General features: G+C 48.7%; 1 protein-coding gene across 1 annotated transcript; it reads left to right on the forward strand.

The window, feature by feature from the left end:
* The first annotated feature begins 2138 nt into the window (after nt 1–2138).
* LOC144485647 (RRP12-like protein) lies at nt 2139–14913 on the forward strand. The gene is made up of 8 exons (XM_078203746.1): nt 2139–2289; nt 5901–6067; nt 8307–8414; nt 9490–9539; nt 9983–10049; nt 14033–14106; nt 14440–14522; nt 14711–14913. Exons 1-8 carry the CDS (start codon nt 2141–2143, stop codon nt 14811–14813), a joined length of 801 nt encoding a protein of 266 aa, XP_078059872.1. The 5' UTR covers nt 2139–2140; the 3' UTR covers nt 14814–14913.
* Nucleotides 14914–20521: the final 5608 nt, after the last annotated feature.

The raw sequence follows: 20521 nt of genomic DNA on the forward strand, positions 1-20521 counted from the left end.
CGGTATCAACCTGGTGAACCTTCTCTGCACTCCCTCCAATGCCAATATATCCTTCCTCATATAAGGGGACCAATACTGCACACAGTATTCCAGCTGCGGCCTCACCAATGCCCTGTACAGGTGCATCAAGACATCCCTGCTTTTATATTCTATCCCCTTCGCAATATAGGCCAACATCCCATTTGCCTTCTTGATCACCTGTTGTACCTGCAGACTGGACTTTTGCGTCTCATGCACAAGGACCCCCAGGTCCCTTTGCACGGTAGCATGTTTTAATTTGTTTCCATTGAGATAGTAATCCCATTTGTTATTATTTCCTCCAAAGTGTATAACCTCGCATTTCTCAACGTTATACTCCATTTGCCATATCCTCGCCCACTCACTCAGCCTGTCCAAATCTCTCTGCAGATCTTCTCCGTCCTCCACACGATTCACTTTTCCACTTATCTTTGTGTCGTCTGCAAACTTCGTTACCCTACACTCCATCCCCTCCTCCAGATCATCTATATAAATGGTAAACAGTTGCGGCCCGAGTACCGATCCCTGCGGCACGCCACTAGTTACCTTCCTCCAACCGGAAAAACACCCATTTATTCCGACTCTTTGCTTCCTGTCGGATAGCCAGTCCCCAATCCACTTTAACACACTACCCCCAACTCCGTGTGCCCTAATCTTCTTCAGCAGCCTTTTATGGGGCACCTTATCAAACGCCTTTTGGAAATCCAAAAACACCGCATCCACCGGTTCTCCTCCATCAACCGCCCTAGTCACATCTTCATAAAAATCCAACATGTTCGTCAAGCACGACTTTCCCCTCATGAATCCATGCTGCGTCTGATTGATCGAACCATTTCTATCCAGATGCCCTGCTATCTCCTCTTACACCCTCTTTCTCCCTATTTCACCCTCTTTCACCCTCCTTCACCCTCCTTCACCCTCTTTTCACCCTCTTTCACCCTCCTCCACCCTCCTTCACCCTCCTTCACCCTCCTTCACCCTCCTTCACTCTCTTTCACCCTCATTCACCCTCCTTCACCCTCTTACACCCTCCTTCACCCTCTTACACCCTCCTTCACCCTCTTACACCCTCTTACACCCTCTTTCACCCTCCTTCCACCCTCCTTCACCCTCCTTCACCCTCCTTCACCCTCTTTCACCCTCTTTCACCCTCTTTCACCCTCTTTCACCCTCTTTCACCCTCTTTCACCCTCTTACACCCTCCTTCACCCTCTACACCCTCCTTCACCCTCACACCCTCCTTCACCCTCTTACACCCTCCTTCACCCTCTACACCCCTTACACCCTCTTACACCCTCTTACACCCTCTTACACCCTCCTTCACCCTCTTACACCCTCCTTTACCCTCCTTCACCCTCTTTCACCCTCTTTCACCCTCTTTCACCCTCTTACACCCTCCTTCACCCTCCTTCACCCTCTTACACCCTCCTTCACCCTCTTACACCCTCTTACACCCTCTTACACCCTCTTACACCCTCTTACACCCTCTTACACCCTCTTACACCCTCCTTCACCCTCTTACACCCTCCTTTACCCTCCTTCACCCTCTTACACCCTCCTTCACCCTCTTACACCCTCTTACACCCTCTTACACCCTCTTACACCCTCTTACACCCTCTTACACCCTCTTACACCCTCCTTCACCCTCTTACACCCTCCTTTACCCTCCTTCACCCTCTTACACCCTCCTTTACCCTCCTTCACCCTCTTACATCCTCTTTCATCCTCCTTCACCCTCCTTCCAATTGTCAGAGGTCTGTCATCTCAACCCAGGATATCACTGCAGGAGTTCCTCAGGGTAGTGTCCTAGACCCAGCCATCTTCAGCTGTTTCATCAATGGCCTTCTGTCCATCATAAGGTTAGAAGTGAGATGTTCGTTGATGACTGCACAATGTCAGCACCTTTGGCGAGTCATCAGATGAAGAAGTCCATGTCCAAATGCAGCAAGACCTGGAGAACATTAGGGCAGCACCTTGAATCTTTCATTAAATGAGCCGTTCACTTGCTGCACTTCTCGGTTTTGTGACTCTCCTTTGAGATTGTGAATTTGAAGAATCTGCAATTGTTTTCCTTTGGTTTGCTTTTCACCCCCAACCCTCTCCCTAACTCTCCAGATTTGAGATGATTGACAGCATGGTTCCAGAGGAATATCACAGGGTACTTGTCAATATTCGCAAGGCTGAAGCCAGGAATAAGAGGCAGCGGGCTCTGAAACGCGGTGTGAGTGGCTCAGAGAGTGAAGATGAAATTCCAAAACGGAATGGGGGCAGGTGAGGAATCAAATAATCTCCAATGAATGTGTGACTGAAGCTCAGCACAGAGCTCAGAAGATGTGTGGCTTCCTTCACATAGAGTAATAAATGAAATACCTGACAGCATATTTATAGCATCTCAAAGTGCTGTGAAATACTGTTCAAGTGCAACCACTGTTATAAAGTTTATTTATTAGTCACAAGTAGGTTTACATTAACACTGCAATGAAGTTACTGTGAAAATCCTCGGCACCTGTTCAGGTACAGAGGGAGAATTTAGCATGGCCAATGCACCTAACCTGCACAGAAACCGGAGCACCCGGAGGGAACTCATGCAGGCACGGGGAGAACGTGCAAACTCCGCACAGACAGTGACCCAAGTTGGGAATTGAACCCGGGTCTCTAGCGCTGTGAGGCAGCAGTGCTAACCACTGTGCCACCGTGGCGCCCTTAATTACGGAAAGGCAGCAATTTTCACAGACTAGACTCTCAAACAGCAGTGAGATAATGTTCCATTAATGGTTGAGCGATGTATATTAATAATTCAATATCATGAACAAAAGGAATGGTGTAAGCACTCAGAATACAACTAACACGTGCACTGTATTATTCTCTGTGCTTTTCTTTAAGATACAGAGTTAAAACTTGTTGCCTCACCTTGCTTAGACTGTGGACCCCTCCTTGGCGATTTCGCCTGCTCTTCAATATGCAATGCAATACTCCCCAGTACAGTCCATCTGACAGTGCATCACTCCCTCAGTTCTGACCCTCTAACAGTGCAGCACTCCCTCAGTACTGACCCTCTGACAGTGCAGTGTTCCCTCAGTACTGGCCCCCTGACAATGCAGCACTGGCGATAGCCTCATGGTATTATCACTTGACTTATTTTACTCTCCCCCAATACAAAACTTTTCTTTATAACTTGTCTGTTTCCTTGTCTATAGCAAGCTCAAATTGAACCATGTTGTGGTCACTATCGCTAAAGTGCTTCCCCAGCATCACCTCAATCACTTGTCCAGCTTCATTCCCCAGAATTAGGTCCAACACACTTCCTTGCCTTGTTGGACCCTCTACATATTGATCTAAAAATTTATCCTCTGCACATTTCAAGAAATCTACTCCATCTAAGCCCTTAACACTATGACTATCCCAGTTAGTGTTGGGAAAGTTGAAATCACCGAATATAATAATCCTATTGTTATTGTTTTTACACACCTCCACAAATTGAGCACATATTTGCTCTCAATTGGTCGATTGGTCTAGTTGGACCAAGCAGCGGCACAGGCTTGGAGGGCCGAAGGGCCTGTTTCCTGTGCTGTATTGTTCTTTGTTCAATTTGCTCCTCAATATCCCGCTGACTATCTGGGGGTTTATAATAAACACCTAGCAATGTTTTTTATTCCTAAGCTCTATCCACAAAGCTTAATTTGATGCCCCTCCAATGTATCATCTTTGGCTACTGCGGTAACTGACTCCTTAACTAATAATGCAATGCCTCCTCCTTGTTTACCTCTTCCCGTCTCGCCTGAAGATTCTATATCCCGGAATGTTAAATTACCAATCGTGTCCTTCCTTCAACCATGTCTCTCTGATGGCTACCATATCACACATGTATTAATCATTGCCCTCGACTCATCCATTTTACCTGCAATACTCCTAGTTTTAAAGAGAGGCCACCCTGCTTGGCCTTACTCCCTCGCATTTTACAGCTGCACTCTCTCTGACTTGATTGTTTTACTGTATGATTCTGTGCCCTTATTCTGCTAACAGTCTGTGTCCCTTTCCCTTGCCAAATTCTTTAAGAGAAAGTTATGAGAAGATTGCAAGTGTTTTTTTAGATACATGAAAGGTAAGAGAGAGGACATTGGACCACTGAAAAATGATGCTGGAGTAGTAGTAGCAATGGGGAACAAAGAAATGGCGGAGGAACTAAATAGGTACTTTGCGTCAGTCTTCACGGCGGAAGACATCAATAACATACCAAAATTTCAAGAGAGTCGGGGCAGAGGTGAGTATGGTGGCCATTACCATGGAGAAGGTGCTAGGGAAGCTGAAAGGTCTGAAAATGGATAAATCACCCAGACCAGATGGACTACACCCCAGAGTTCTGAAGGAGGTAGCTGAAGAGATAGTGGAGGCTTAGTGGTGATCTTTCAGGAATCACTGAAGTGGAGGGAGGGGGGGGGGGGGGGGGGGGGGGTCCCAGAGGACTGGAAAATAGCTAATGTAACACCCGTGTTTACGGAGGGAGGGAAGAAAAAGACGAGAAATTAAAGGCCGGTTAGCCTGACCTTGGTCGTTGGTAAGATTTTAGAGTCCATTATTAAGGATGAGATTTCGGAATACTTGGAAGTGTATGATAGAATAGGACAAAGACAGCATGGTTTCATCAAGGTGAGGTCATGCCTGACAAATGTGGATGTTGTTCAGTTGGATTTCCAGAAGGCCTTGATAAGATGCCGCGCAGGAGGCTGCTAAGTTAGATAAGAGTCCAAGGTACTAGCTTGGATAGAAGATTGGCTAACTGGTAGAAAGTGGAAGGTGGGGATGGTAGCTGGTGACTGGTGGAGTTCCACAGGGGTCAGTGTTGGGACCACAACTTTTCAGTTTATACATCAGTGATCTAGATGAAGGAACTGAGGGTATTCTGGCTACGTTTTGCAGATGGTACAAAGATAGACGGAGGGCCAGGTAGTATTGAAGAGGCAGGGAGGCTGCAGAAGGACTGGGGCAGGTTTGGAGAGTGGGCAAAGAAGTGGCAGATGGAATACAACATGGGAAAGTAATGCACTTTGGTAGGAAGAATAGAGGCGTAGACTATTTTCTAAATGGGGAGAGAATTCAGAAATTGGAAGTGCAAAGGGACTTGGGAGTCCTAGCTCAGGATTCTCTTCAGGTTAACTTGCAGGTTGACTTAGTAGTTAGGAAAGAAAATGCAATGTTAGCATTCATTTCGAGAGGACTAGAATACAAAAGCAGGGATGGACTTCTGAGGCTGTATAAGGCTCTGGTCAGACCACATTTAGAGTATTGTGAGCAATTTTGGACTCCATATCTAAGGAAGGATGTGCTGGCCTTGAAGAGGGTCCAGAGGAGCTTCACGGGAATGATCCCAGCAATGAAAAGCTTGACGTATGAGGAGTGCCTGAGGACTCTGAGTCTGTACTCAATGGAATATAGAAGAACGAGGGGGATCTCACTGAATCTTAAGAGTACTGAAAGGCCTGAATAGAGGGGATGTGGGGAAGATATTTCCATTAGTGGAGAGACTGGGATCCGAGGGCACAGCCTCAGAGTAAAGGGACAATCCTTTAGGACCGAGATGAGGAGGAATTTCTTCAGCCAGAGGGTGGTGAATCTATGAAATTCATTACCACAGAAGGCTGTGGAGGCCAGGTCATCGAGAGTATTGAAGACAGAGCTAGGCAGGTTCTTGATTGGTATGGGGATCAAAGGTTACGGAGAAAAAGATACAAAGATTGAGAAACTTACCAGCCATGATCGAATGGCAGAGTAGACTCAATGGGCCGACTGGCCTAATTCTGCTCCTATATCTTATGGTTTAACTTTGTGTGGTTTGAGATTCAAAGCCTGTGTAGCTCAATCTGTTGGTATGATTTTTACTCCAGTATTGAAGAGATTCTGGCTGAGACTGATTCTGAAGATGAGGGAAATGAGAAAGGAGCGAAAGCAACAAAAAAACGATTGCTCCAGAAGAGCCCCGCGTGGCTGAAAGAAGGAGAAGAGGATGATCCCCTCAATTTCCTGGATCAGAAGGTGGCACAGAGGGTGCTGGGTAAGGATACAAGTGATGGAAATGCGAGTAGGCATTCAGTCCCTGGGGTCTGTTTTGTCATTTAATAAAATTGTGGCTTCTCCTGAAGCTCAGCTGCACTTTCCCAATTATCTTCGTGTGGCTGGATTCTCTTAGACTTCAAAAAAGACAAAAGGGCAGGCAGTAAGATGTTTGAGAAGCGGGAGGAGGAAGAGTTTGTTGTGGAAGGTAGCACTGGCAGGAAGGGGTTCTGGGTTTCTCCGTAGAGTGATTGTAGGAACAGAGAGAATGCATTTCCTAATGCTGTCTGCTGAGTTGTTGTGGAGGTGTGGAGCTATTCCTTTTTTAAAATTCATTCATGGAACATGGGCGTCGCTGGCTGGCCAGCATTAATTGCCCATCCCTAGTTGCCTGAGGGCAGTTGAAAGTCAACCACATTGCTGTGGGTCTGGAGTCACATGTAGGCCAGACTAGGTAAGGACGGCAGATTTCCTTCCCTAAAGGACATTGGTGAACCAGATGGGTTTTTCCGACAATCAACAATGGTTTCATGGTCATTAGCAGATTTTTAATTCCAGATATTTTTTATTGAATTCAGATTCTGCCATCTCCTGTGGCGGGATTCAAACCTGGGTCCCCAGAACATAAACTGAGTTTCTGGAATAATAGACTGGCGATAATATCACTAGGCCGTCTCCTCTCCTGTGCCAGGACTCCAGGATTGGGTTACTAGTTAGGGACTTAGAGTCATAGAGGTTTACAGCATAGAAACAGGCCCTTCGGCCCAACTTGTCCATGCCGCCCTTTTTTTAAAAACCCCTAAGCTAATCCCAATTGCCCACATTTGGCCCATATCCCTCAATACCCATCGCACCCATGTAACTGTCTAAATGCTTTTTAAAAGACGAACTTGTACCCGCCTCTACTACTACCTCTGACAGCTTGTTCCAGTCACTCACCACCCTGTGTGAAAAAATTGCCCCTCTGGACACTGTTGTATCTCTGCCCTCTCACCTTAAATCTACGCCCTCTAATTTTAGACTCCCCTACCTTTGGGAAAAGATATTGACTATCTTGCTGATCTGTGCCCCTCATTATTTTATAGACCTCTATAAGGTCACCCCTCAGCCTCCTACATTCCAGAGAAAAAAGTCCCAGTCTATCCGGCCTCTCCTTATGACTCAATCCATCGAGTCCCGGTAGCATCCTAGTAAATCTTTTCTGCACTCTTGCTAGTTTAATAATGTTCTTTCTATAATAGGGTGACCAGAATTGCACACAGTATTCCAAGTGTGGCCTTAGCAATGTCTTGTACAACTTCAACAAGACGTCCCAACTCCTGTATTCAATGTTCTGACCGATGAAACCAAGCATGCCGAATGCCTTCTTCACCACTCTGTCCACCCGTGACTCCACTTTCAAGGAGCTATGAACATGTACCCCTAGATCTCTTTGTTCTGTAACTCTCCCCAACGCCCTACCATTAACTGAGTAAGTCCTGCCCTGGTTCAATCTACCAAAATGCATCACCTAGCATTTGTCTAAATTAAACTCCATCTGCCATTCATCAGCCCACTGGCCCAATTGATCAAGATCCCGTTGCAATTGGAGATAATTTTCTTCACTGTCCACCATGCCGCCAATCTTGGTGTCATCTGCAAACTTACTAATCATTCTCATCCAAATCATTAATATAAATGGCAAATAACAGTGGACCCAGCACTGATCCCTGAGGCACACCGCTGGTCACACGCCTCCAGTTTGAAAAACAACCTTCTACAACCACCAGAAGCCAATTTTGTATCCATTTAGATACCTCATCCTGGATCCCATGAGATTTAACCTTATGCAACAACCTACCATGCGGTACCTTGTCAAAGTCCATGTAGACAACAACAACTGCACTGCCCTCATCTACCTTCTTGGTTACCCCTTCAAAACACGCAGTCAAATTTGTGAGACATGATTTTCCACTCACAAAGCCATGCTGACTGTCCCTAATCAGTACTTGCGTCTCTAAATGCCTGTAGATCCTGTCTCTCAAAATACCTTCCAACAATTTACCCACCACAGATGTGAGGCTCACTGGCCTGTAGTTCCCAGGCTTTTCCCTGCAGCCCTTTTTAAACAAAGGCACATTTGCCACCCTCCAATCTTCAGGCATCTCACCCGTGGTGGACTATTTGGGTTGATGAATTTCCAGCTAATCGACCGGGCTGCTTTTCTTCCACCTCATTCAATCTTGGAATCTTTTTTACAGCCACTAAACCAGAGCTAAGGATGAAAACCAACATCAAACACCAATTCCCAGTGACATCAGACGGCCGGTTGGTTATCAGTCAGAAGACAAAGGACAAACAAATGAACGGTGAATATCCTGGGTAGTTATACACTCTCTGTACATGGAGTCCGTCCCCCAGCACAGCCAGAGACCACTGACGCCCTTCAGCTCCCCTTTCCTGGTCAGTGCAGCCCGAGGTGCCCCTCTGGCTAGTGCGGCCCGAGGTGCCCCTCTGACCAGTGCGGCCCGAGGTGCCCCTCAGGCCAGTGCGGCCCGAGGCTCCCCTCTGGCCAGTGCGGCCCGAGGCGCCCCTCTGGCCAGTGCAGCCCGAGGCGCCCCTCTGGCCAGTGCGGCCCGAGGCGCCCCTCTAGGGGACAGTGCGGCCCAAGGCGCCCCTCTGGTTAGTGCGGCCCGAGGCGCCCCTCTAGGGGACAGTGCAGCCCGAGGCGCCCCTCTAGGGGACAGTGCGGCCCGAGGTGCCCCTCTGGCCAGTGCGGCCCGAGGTGCCCCTCTGGCCAGTGCGGCCCGAGGTGCCCCTCTGGCCAGTGCGGCCCGAGGTGCCCCTCTGACCAGTGCGGCCCGAGGTGCCCCTCAGGCCAGTGCGGCCCGAGGTGCCCCTCTGGCCAGTGCGGCCCGAGGTGCCCCTCTGGCCAGTGCGGCCCGAGGTGCCCCTCTGGCCAGTGCGGCCCGAGGTGCCCCTCTGACCAGTGCGGCCCGAGGTGCCCCTCAGGCCAGTGCGGCCCGAGGTGCCCCTCTGGCCAGTGCGGCCCGAGGCTCCCCTCTAGGGGACAGTGCGGCCCGCGGCGCCCCTCTAGGGGACAGTGCGGCCCGAGGCGCCCCTCTAGGGGACAGTGCGGCCCGCGGCGCCCCTCTAGGGGACAGTGCGGCCCGAGGCGCCCCTCTGGCCAGTGCGGCCCGAGGTGCCCCTCTAGGGGACGGTGCTAGGGTTTTCCCAGTTGCGGATGTTGGGCCTCGTGGTCAGGTGGGCAGTCAGTACATCTCCAGATCATAGCTGGGAGACAGAGTCTCTGAGTCACAGTGGGGGAGAGAAGTGTGATGTCCCCAGTTGGGATCAGCTCTCAGTCAGGGAGTTGGGGGAATTGCATGCTGGTTTGGTTGCTCGAAGTTAACTTGATGTTGGTGGAAATTCCTTTCTCATCAGATTCTGAGGATGAAGCGAATGAAATCTTGGAGGAAGTTGGTGTGAAAACAGTGAGTATTTGTCTCCATTTTATTGAACCTGTTCTCATTATTCCAGCTTCCCACACTTCGTCAGCATCACCAGCCTCCAAGCAACCTTGATCCCTATTGTCTGCCCCCACCCACGCTCCCATCCCCCAGTCCCCCCCCCCCCCCCCCCCCGTCTTCCCCATCTCTCCGTCCCCCAGACTCTCTCCCCCCCCCCCCCCAATACCCCAGTCTCTCCCCCGGTTCCCCAGTCTCTCCCCCCCCCCCCCCCCCCCCCTCCCACTTCGTCCGCCGGTCTCTCCCCCCTTCCCCCTCCCCATCCCCCCCGGGTACGCCGGCCTCCCCCTGTCCCCGGTCTCTGCCCTTGTCCCTCCATCCCCGCTGGTCTCTGCTCCCCCCCCATCAGTCTCTCTCTCTCTCTCTCTATGCCTCCATTTTCATTCTTGGTTTGAATTTGTTATGTCTAGAAAACTGTACAGAAGCAGAAGTTTAAAAGTGCTGATGATGAGGTTGAGGCTGATTCATTCTATAAAGGTAGGTTGAAAATTCTCCCTGCACTCTTTCCATGATTGAATATTCTGTCCCCATTCCCCTCTACATATTGCGATTGGGCACTTCAAGGCTGCTCTCCCTCTCCACAAGATTGAGGTCCATGGAATAGGATGTCCAATTTCCAATTGGATCAAAACGTGGCTCAAGGACAGTATATCGCGAGTCACAACAATAGTCATTTTTCGGGCTGGAGGAAAATAGACTGTGGTGTTCCAAAAGGGTCACTGCAAGGACCATTGGTTTTTTTTGCTATATATAAATGACTTGCATATTGAAATATAGAATAAAATTCCAAAATTTGCTGGCGATAACAAACTTGGAGGGGTTGCAGATAGTGAGGATGATACCAATTCCCTGGAAACTGATAGACCAGCAAAACAGGCAGACAAGTGACTGGGGAGTTAACGTCAGGTGTCTTCTTCAGTGCTCTAACTGACTCCACGATCGTGGCTGACGTTTGGTCTCCATCCTAAAAGGGATGTAGGAGCAGAGGGATCTGGGGATAATTGTGCACAAATTGTTGAAAGTGGCAGGCAGGTTGAGAAAATTGTTAAAAGAGCATACGGGATCGTGGGCTTCATAAATAGCAGTGTTGAGTACAAAATTAAGGAGGTAAACCTTTGGGGTGTGGAATGGACTGCCTGCAGTGATAGTGGAGTCAGACACTTTAGAAACATTTAAGCGGTTATTGGATAGGCACATGGAGCACACCAGGATGATAGGGAGTGGGATAGCTTGATCTTGGTTTCAGATAAAGCTCGGCACAACATCGTGGGCCGAAGGGCCTGTTCTGTGCTGTACTGTTCTATGTTCTATAAAACACTGTTTTGGCCTTACCATTGTGTCCATTTCTGGGCAGTGTTACGAAAGATGTTAAGACATTGGAGAACTTGCAAAGATTCATGAGATTGGTTTCAGGGATGAGGAACTTCAGTTATGTGGATAGATTGAAGAAGCTGAGATGATTTTCCGTCAGGAAGAGAAGCTTGAGAGAAGATGTTTTTCATCAAGGGACTAGAAGGAGCAGATAGGGGGAATCTGTTCCTATTGCTTAAGGGTTGCAAATCAGAGGACACAGATTTAAGGTGAATGGCAAAAGAACCAAATGCGACATTCTGCACAGTGGGAGAGTGGTTAGCACTGCTGCCTCACAGCGCCAGGGACCCAGGTTTGATTCTAGGCTTGGGTCACTGTCCGATTGGAGTTTACACGTTCTCCCTGTGTCTACATGGGTTTCCTCCGGGTGCTCCGGTTTCCTCCCACTGTCCAAAGATGTGCAAGTTAGGTGGATTGGCCATGCTAAATTGCCCCTTAGTGTCCCAAGATGTGTAGATTAGGGGGTCAGCAGGGTAAATATGTGGGGTTACGGGGATAGGGCCGGGGTGGTATGCTATGTCAGAGAGTCGGTGTAGAGTTGATGGGCCGAATGGCCTCCTTCTGCACTGTAGGGATTCTGTGATTCGGAGACAAATCCCCCAGAGTTCATGGTTGGGATTTGGACTTTGCTGCCTGAGAGTTCAGGATTTAATCCAGGCTACAATAGGGAAGAGGGTTAACATCTGATAAGAAAAGAAATTACATGTCGGTGAGGAAAGCCTGATGGAGTGGGCAAGGCCATATTACCACCACCTATGCTGTACACATTCTCTGCTTGCCTACCGCTCTACCAGCCCTTACCTAGTACAATAATCTTTCATGTGGCATCTTATCAAAAGTCTCCTGAACATCCAAATATACTACATCAACTCGTATCTACTCTGCTAGTTAATTCTCAAAAACTCTTTAATAGATTAGTCAGACATACAAAGAACAAAGCACAGAAACAGGCCCCTCAGACCTCCAAGCCTGCACCGACCATGCTGCCCGACTGAACCAAAATCCCCATCCCTTCCGGGGACCATATCCCTCTATTCCCATCCTATTCATGTATTTGTCAAGTTGCCCCTTAAAAGTCACTATCGCCTCTGCATGATTTCCCTTCTGCAAAACCATGTTGACCCTGCTGAACCAAATTATGGTTTTCTGAATGCGCTGCTATCATTTCTTTAATAATTCTAGTGACTGATGTCAGGCTAACTGCTCTTTCATTCTCTATTTTCTCTCTCCTTTTTGGTTTAGTTGGGTCACTTTGCTGCCCTTCTAGTCCATGAGGACCCTTTTAGAATGTCGGGAATTCTCCAAAATCAAAACAATGCAGCCGCTATCTCTGTAGCTACCTCTTTTAGAAGCCTGGGATACAGGTCATCAGGCCCCAGAGTTTTGTCAAATATAAATCCTATTAATTTCTTCAGTATTCTTTGCTAATTCTTTTTATTCGTTCATGGGATGTGTTCACTGCTGGCTAGGCCAGCATTTATTGCCCATCCTTAATTGTCCTTCAGAAGGCGGTGGCGAGCTGCCTTCTTGAACCACTGCAGCCCCTGAGGTGTAGGTATACCCACAGTGCTGTTAGGGACAGTATTCCAGGATTTTGACGCAGTGAAGGAATGGCGATATATTGCCAAGTCAGGATGCTGAGTGACTTGGAGAGGAGCTTGTAGGTGGTGGTGCTCCGAGGTATCTGCTGCCCTTGTCTTTCTAGTTCAGGGTTTTCAAAACATTTCGAAACATGGAACCCTTTTGATCTCCAAAAAGTACTGAAGGAACCTTGAGAAACATTCTTATGAAACTACGTAGCTCTCTCAAAGGATGGTGGATCTGTGGAATTCAGTACCCCAGAGTACGGTGGATGCTGGGACATTGAATAAATTAAAGGAGGAGCTAGACAAAATTTTAATTAGTTATGGATTGAAAGGTTATGGAGATCAGTGTGTGCCTTAGAGGGTGGTGAATATGTGGAATTCACTACCACAGAAAGTAGTTGAGGCCAAAACATTGTCTGATTTCAAGAAGAAATTTGATATAGCTCTTGGGGCTAAAGGGATCAAGTGATATGGGGGGGATGGGGAATATTGAATCCAATGATCAAAATGAATGGTGGAGCAGGCTCGAAGGGCCGAATGGCCTAGTCCTGCTTCTTGATTCTATTTTTAAGAAAGTGGAATTGAAGCCGAGATGTGAATGGCCATGATCGTATTGAATGGCAGAGCTGGCTCGAGGGTCTGAATTGTTCCTCTTGCTCCGAGTTCTTGTTATTGTGTCAAAGAGCCAAACCACAAGAAATTGTTATTTTCAGAGAATGCCTGCGGTGCAGACTCAATAAGCCGAATAGCCGCCTCCTGCACCGAAAGAGGCCATTCAGCCTATCGGGTCTGCACCAACTCTCCGACTCACGCTCATCTCTCTCTCACATACACACTCATTTCATACACTCATCTGACACACACTCATCCTCACACAATCATCACCCTCACCCCACTCATCGCTCTCTCGCCCGCTCCTCGGGCCCTCGCCCGCTCCTCGGGCCCTCGCCCGCTCCTCGGGCCCGCGCCCGCTCCTCGGGCCCGCGCCCGCTCCTCGGGCCCGGGCCCGCGCCCGCTCCTCGGGTCCGCGCCCGCTCCTCGGGTCCGCGCCCGCTCCTCGGGTCCGCGCCCGCTCCTCGGGTCCGCGCCCGCTCCTCGGGTCCGCGCCCGCTCCTCGGGTCCGCGCCCGCTCCTCGGGTCCGCGCCCGCTCCTCGGGTCCGCGCCCGCTCCTCGGGTCCGCGCCCGCTCCTCGGGTCCGCGCCCGCTCCTCGGGTCCGCGCCCGCTCCTCGGGTCCGCGCCCGCTCCTCGGGTCCGCGCCCGCTCCTCGGGTCCGCGCCCGCTCCTCGGGTCCGCGCCCGCTCCTCGGGTCCGCGCCCGCTCCTCGGGCCCGCGCCCGCTCCTCGGGCCCTCTCCTCGCGCCCTCGACCGAATACAAACACTCTCTCTTGTTCTCTCTCTCACACACACACACACAGGGAGGCAGAGAGGTTTTTGGTTTTCTCTGTTTTTGTGATGTCTCTTCTTCCTTCCCCCCCTTATTAATTTGTGGTGAATGTTTCAGCTGGAGGTTCTGGGATTCACAGAGCGACATTTTCAAAGAGAAGTAAAGCGTATGGTGCAGAATATAAATCAATGGTGAGTATTAACCATCTGTGAAGGACATGGCAGACACTGTGTGATTGCTACATCGTCTCAATGGGGTTAAACATTTCAATGCTGATTTGTTTTCTTTCTGAAATGATTTTAATAATTCTGCAAGCTTCGACAAAGGGTCGTCTGGACTCGAAACGTCAGCTCTTTTCTCGCCTTACAGATGCTGCCAGACCTGCTGAGATTTTCCAGCATTTTCTCTTTTGGTTTCAGCTTCCAGCATCTGCAGCAATTTGCTTTTATTTATTTATTTAATAATTCTGCTGTTTCCTCAGTGAATCTGATCCAGATTTTGACATTTTCCTCTCTCATTTTCAGAAAGGAAGAGGGGATGTGAAACAGCAAGGAAAGCCAGATCCTTTTGCCTATATCCCACTTAACAAATCACAGCTGAATCGAAGGTGAGGCTTGACTGTTGTTGGGTGGTAGGGATGTGGCTCACAACAGTAGCATGTGTAGATGGTGATGAGGGACTGTGACCTTGATCAGTGTAAATGGAGGGCAGCGTGGCAGAGCCGATTCATGCAATGTTTCCCATTCTCAGCAGGTTTGAATTTTTGTTTCTAAAAAAACTTCTTTCTTTCTGAAGGAAAAAGGCGAAGATGTTTGGCCAATTCAAGGGTCTGGTTAAAGGTGCACAGAGAGGAGCAGAAGCTGGCCGCAGATTACAGAGGAGGAAAAGGACAGTGTAATGATTTGATGGACTGAGAGAAACTGCTGCTATTTGAGAATCTCAAATCCATCACCTTATTTTTCTGTTAATAGAATGAAATTAAATATTTTCAGAACTTCTATTAAGTGTAACCTTTATTGAAGCTCAGCTGTTGAAGATTCAGAAAGGCAGTTGGATGATGTAAGGCATGGATTGTGGGTTGTTGAGGATTTCCAAAGTGATCCAGTGACAGGACCTGCTCTGTTTCTGGCTACAGTTACTCCTTCCCATAGCAACTTCCTCACCGATTTCTCCTCGAAACAACCTCTATACAAAGTCATCTTCCACACATTCAATTAATGTGAACACAGGCAACCTGAACCAGTTTCTTTTTGCTCCACTTGTACCCAGCTGCAGAGATAGATTTCATTTGTTAATGGGATGTGGTGTCGCTGGCTAGACCAGCATTTATTGCCCATCCCGACTGCAGTCCCTATGGTGTAAGTACACCCACAGTGCTGTTAGAGAAGGAGTTCCAGGATTTTGACCCAGAGACGGTGAAGTAACGGCAGCACAGTACCAGGTCAGGATGCTGAGTGAATTGGAGGGGAACCTCCAGGTGGCGCGAAGGGAAATGGTGGGTAAGACTTTAGGGGACTAGATTGTGGGCCAGGCACCAAGGGTCTGTGGGAGGGGGGCTGGTGGGGTTTGTGGAGGGCGGATATGTTGAAGAACAGTGTGGGAGGAGGGCAGAGAGGTTCAAGGAGGTGAGGAGAGGGGCTGCATGGTGGGAGGTTCAGCGAGGGTTTGCGGGGGGCTATTAGTGAAGGTCTGCTGCCCTTGTTCTTATGGGTGTTGAGACGACAGGTTTGGGAGGTGCTGCTGTGCCTCGTCTGTGTGAGGGTCATGTTCCCATTTGTTTCTCATGCACGGGACTGAGGAGTAGATTTTGGAAATGTATGGGAATTCAAAAAAAGTTAAGACTGAAGAAAAGAAACAACTTGCTGAACAAACATAGAGCAATGTCAAAGCAATCAATTTATCATTTGAAAGAGTCGTGAATTAAAGTGACCGTTAGAGTGGATGAGGGTGTGTCATAGAAGGAAGCCATTCGGCCCATCGAGTCTGTACCGATCATAATCCCACCCAAACCCTATTCCCGTAACCCTCATTTACTAATCCCTGACACTATGGTCAATTTAGCGTGGTTAATAAGCCTAACCTGCACATCTTTAGACTGTGGGAGGAAACTGGAGCACCCGGAGGAAACCCACGCAGACACGGGGAGAAAGTGCAAACTCCACACACACAGTGACCTGAGGCCGGAATTGAACTAGGGTTCCTGGCAGCAGTGCTAACCACTGTGCCACCGTGCCGCCCTAATGTGTGTGTGTGTCTAATTTGCTCCCGGTCTCCGGGTGTTAATTTACTCAGCCTCACCCACTGAGAGTGGTTTAGAGTATGTGTGGGATGAGGGTGACTAAGAATTCTGAGACTTGGAGTGAGCAGACACACACACTCCCTCTCTCACACTTCTCCTCAAATTCCCTCACACATACACACACACACCCCTCTTACTCTCACACACCCCCTCATTCTCTCTCACACCCTCTCACCACACTCCCTCTCGCACACACTCGCTGCCATGCGCATATACACGCTCTCTCACATACACACGCATTCCCTCTATTACACACACTCTCCCCCACTTATCCATACACACTCCCTTTCTCCCACACTCCCTTTCTCCCTCACTCTCTCCCACACACTCTTTCTCCCACACTCCCTTTCTCCCACACTCCCTTTCTCCCACACTCCCTTCCTCCCACACTCCCTTCCTCCCACACTCCCTTCCTCCCACACTCCCTTCCTCCCACACTCCCTTCCTCCCACACTCCCTTCCTCCCACACTCCCTTCCTCCCACACTCCCTTCCTCCCACACTCCCTTCCTCCCACACTCACTTCCTCCCACACTCACTTCCTCCCACACTCCCTTCCTCCCACACTCCCTCCCACACTCCCTTCCTCCCACACTCCCTTCCTCCCACACTCCCTTTCTCCCACACTCCCTTTCTCCCACACTCCCTTTCTCTCTCTCTCATGCGCACACTCACTCTGTCCCTATCATACATACACCCTCTCACACTCTTCTCACACACACACTAATGTACGGACTCTAATATACACACTTTCACCCTTTCAAGCACAGTCTCTTCCTCCTCACACACACAATCACTCTGCCTCCCTCATTCTCCTAATCCATATGCAGATTAAAGTCACCCATAATCACAGATGTTCCTTTAACACATGTATCTCTGATTTCCTGTCTAATCCTTTTCTCAACATTACCACAGCAGTTTGGTGGTCTGTATACCACCCCCACCAATGGTTTTTGCCCCTTGTTGTTTCTTAACTCGACCCGTACAGGTTCCACATCATCTATGATAATATCTTTCAATAAAGAAAATTACAACACAGGAACAGGCCCTTCGGCCCTCCACGCCTGCACCGACCATGCTGCCCGACTTAACTAAAACCCCCTACGCTTCTGGGGACCATATCCTTCTATTCCCATCTCATTCGTGTACTTATCAAGACGCCCTTTAAAAGTCACAACCGTATCTGCTTCCACTACCTCCCCCGGCAACGGGTTCCAGGCACCCACTACTCTCTGTGTAATAAATCTGCCTCATACATCTCCCTTCGAATGCGAAGAGCATTGTCGGGCAATACAGCAGGATATAGATAGGCTGGAAAATTGGGCGGAGAGGTGGCAGATGGAGTTTAATCCGGATAAATGCGAAGTGATGCATTTTGGAAGAAATAATGTAGGGAGGAGTTATACAATAAATGGCAGAGTCATCAGGAGTATAGAAACACAGAGGGACCTCGGTGTGCAAGTCCACAAATCCTTGAAGGTGGCAACGCAGGTGGAGAAGGTGGTGAAGTAGGCATATGGTATGCTTGCCTTTATGGGACGGGGTATAGAGTATAAAAGCTGGAGTCTGATGATGCAGCTGTATAGAACGCTGGTTAGGCCACATTTGGAGTACTGCGTCCAGTTCTGGTCGCCGCACTACCAGAAGGACGTGGAGGCATTGGAGAGAGTGCAGAGAAGGTTTACCAGGATGTTGCCTGGTATGGAGGGTCTTAGCTATGAGGAGAGATTGGGTAGACTGGGGTTGTTCTCCTTGGAAAGACGGAGAATGAGGGGAGATCTAATAGAGGTATACAAGATTATGAAGGGTATAGATAGGGTGAACAGTGGGAAGCTTTTTCCCAGGTCGGAGGTGACGATCACGAGGGGTCACAGGCTCAAGCTGAGAGGGGCGAAGTATAACTCAGATATCAGAGGGACGTTTTTTACACAGAGGGTGGTGGGGGCCTGGAATGCGCTGCCAAGTGGGGTGGTGGAGGCAGGCATGCTGACATCGTTTAAGACTTACCTGGATAGTCACATGAGCAGCCTGGGAATGGAGGGATACAAACAATTGGTCTAGTTGGACCAAGGAGCGGCACAGGCTTGGAGGGCCGAAGGGCCTGTTTCCTGTGCTGTATTGTTCTTTGTCCTTTAAACCTTGCCCCTCGCACCTTAAAACTGTGCCCCCGAGTAATTGATTCTTCCACCCTGGGAAAAAGCTTCTGACTATTCACTCTGTCCTTACCTCTCATAATTTTGTAGACTTCTATCAGGTCACCCCTCAACCTACGTCGTTCCAGTGAGAACAAACCAAGTTTCTCCAACCTCTCCTCATAGCTAATGCCCTCCATACCAGGCAACATCCTGGTAAATCTTTTCTGTACCCTCTTCAAAGCCTCCACATCCTTCTGGTAGTGTGGCGACCAGAATTGAACACTATATTTCAAGTGCGGCCTAACTAAGGTTCTATAAAGCGGCAACATGACTTTCCAATTTTTAAACTCAATACCCTGGCCGATGAAGGCAAGCATGCCGTATGCTTTCTTGACTACCTTCTCCATCTGCATTGCCACTTTCAGTGACCTGTGTACCTGTACACCCAGATCCCTTTGCCTCTCAATACTCTTAAGGGTTCTGCCATTTACTGTATATTTCCTATCTGTATTAGACCTTCCAAAATGTATTACCTCACATTTGTCCGGATTAAACTCCATCTGTCATCTCTCCGCCCAAGTCTCCAACTGATCTATATCCTGCTGTATCCTCTGATGGTCCTCATCGCTATCCGCAAATCCACCAACCTTTGTGTCGTCCACAAACTTACTAATCAAACCAGTTACATTTTCCTCCAAATCATTTATATATATATTACAAACAGCAAAGGTCCCAGCGCTGATCCTTGAGGAACACCACTTGTCACAGCCCTCCATTCAGAAACGCACCCTTCCACTGCTACCCTCTGTCTTCTTTGACCGAAACAGTTTTGTATCCACCTTGCCAGCTCACCTCTGATCCCATGCGACTTCACCTTCTGCACCAGTCTGCCATGAGGGACCTTGTCAAAGGCCTTACTGAAGTCCATGTAGACAACATCCACTGCCCTACCCTCATCAATCATCTTCGTCACTTCCTTGAAAAGCTCGATCAAGTTCGTGAGACACGACCCCCCCTTCACAAAACCATGTTGCCTCTCACTAATACGTCCACTTATTTCCAAGTGGGAATAAATCCTGTCTCGAAGAATCCTCTCCAATAATTTCCCTACCACTGATGTAAGGCTCACCGGCCTGTAATTACCTGGATTATTCTTGCTACCCTTCTTAAACAAAGGAACAACATTGGCTATTCTCCAATCCTCTGGGACCTCTCCTGTAAGGAGTCTTAACAACTCCAGGTTAAAGTCCAACAGGTTTATTTGGTCGCAAACACCATAATAAACCTGTTGGACTTTAACCTGGTGTTGTTAGACTCCTTACTGTGTTTACCCCAGTCCAGCGCCGGCATTTCCACATCATGACCTCCCCTGTAGCCAGTGAGGATACAAAGATTTCTCTCAAGGCCCCAGCAATTCCCTCTCTTGCCTCTCTCAGTATTCTGGGGTATATCCCATCAGGCCCTGGAGACTTGTCTACCTTGAAGTTTCTCAAGAACCCCAATACCTCCTCCTTTTTGATCTCAACATGACTCAAACTATCTACACATCCTTTCCCAGACTTTCCTCAATATCGTATCAATATCATCTTTAATCAACAATGCAATTCCACCACCTTTTCCTTTCTGTCTGTCCTTCCTAAATACTGAATAGCCCTCAATGTTTAGTTCCCATTCTTGCACACCTTGGAGCCACGTCTCCATAATGCTAACTATATCATACCCCTTTACATCTATCTGTGCAACTAATTCATCCATTCTGTTTCGAATGCTCTGAGCATTCAGGTACAAAACATTAAGGTGGACACTTTTAACATTTTTTGTCCCTTTTCCTACTATTTTCTACTGTGTCCTTATCTGACTCTGTCTCTTTATTTCTCTGCCTGACACTTATTCTCCTTACTGTCTTTTCCCTGGATGCCTAATTCCCCCTGCTCCAAATCCTTGCAAAGGTTCCCACCCCCCTGCCATATTAATTTAAGCCCGCCCCAACCCCTGTAGCAAGTACCCTCCAAGGACATCAGTCCCGATCCTGCCCGGGTGTAATCCGTCCAGTTTGTACAGGTCCCACCTCCTCCAGAACCGGTCTCAATGCTCTAGGAATCTGAAACCCTGCCCCTTACACCACCTTTTCAGTCATGTATTCATCCTATGTGTCCTGCTGCTTCTACACTGG

Source organism: Mustelus asterias, unplaced genomic scaffold (assembly GCF_964213995.1).
Source record: "Mustelus asterias unplaced genomic scaffold, sMusAst1.hap1.1 HAP1_SCAFFOLD_208, whole genome shotgun sequence".
NCBI lineage: Eukaryota > Metazoa > Chordata > Chondrichthyes > Carcharhiniformes > Triakidae > Mustelus > Mustelus asterias.

What these genes read in the sequence shown, in the direction of transcription:
- LOC144485647 (XM_078203746.1), top strand. Translation starts at nt 2,141, where the DNA reads ATGATTGACAGCATGGTTCCAGAGGAATATCACAGGGTACTTGTCAAT. An exon ending in CCAAAACGGAATGGGGGCAG is followed by an intron (nt 2,290 to 5,900) that starts GTGAGGAATCAA and finishes TTTTTACTCCAG; the next exon opens with TATTGAAGAGATTCTGGCTG. An exon ending in AAAGGACAAACAAATGAACG is followed by an intron (nt 8,415 to 9,489) that starts GTGAATATCCTG and finishes CTTTCTCATCAG; the next exon opens with ATTCTGAGGATGAAGCGAAT.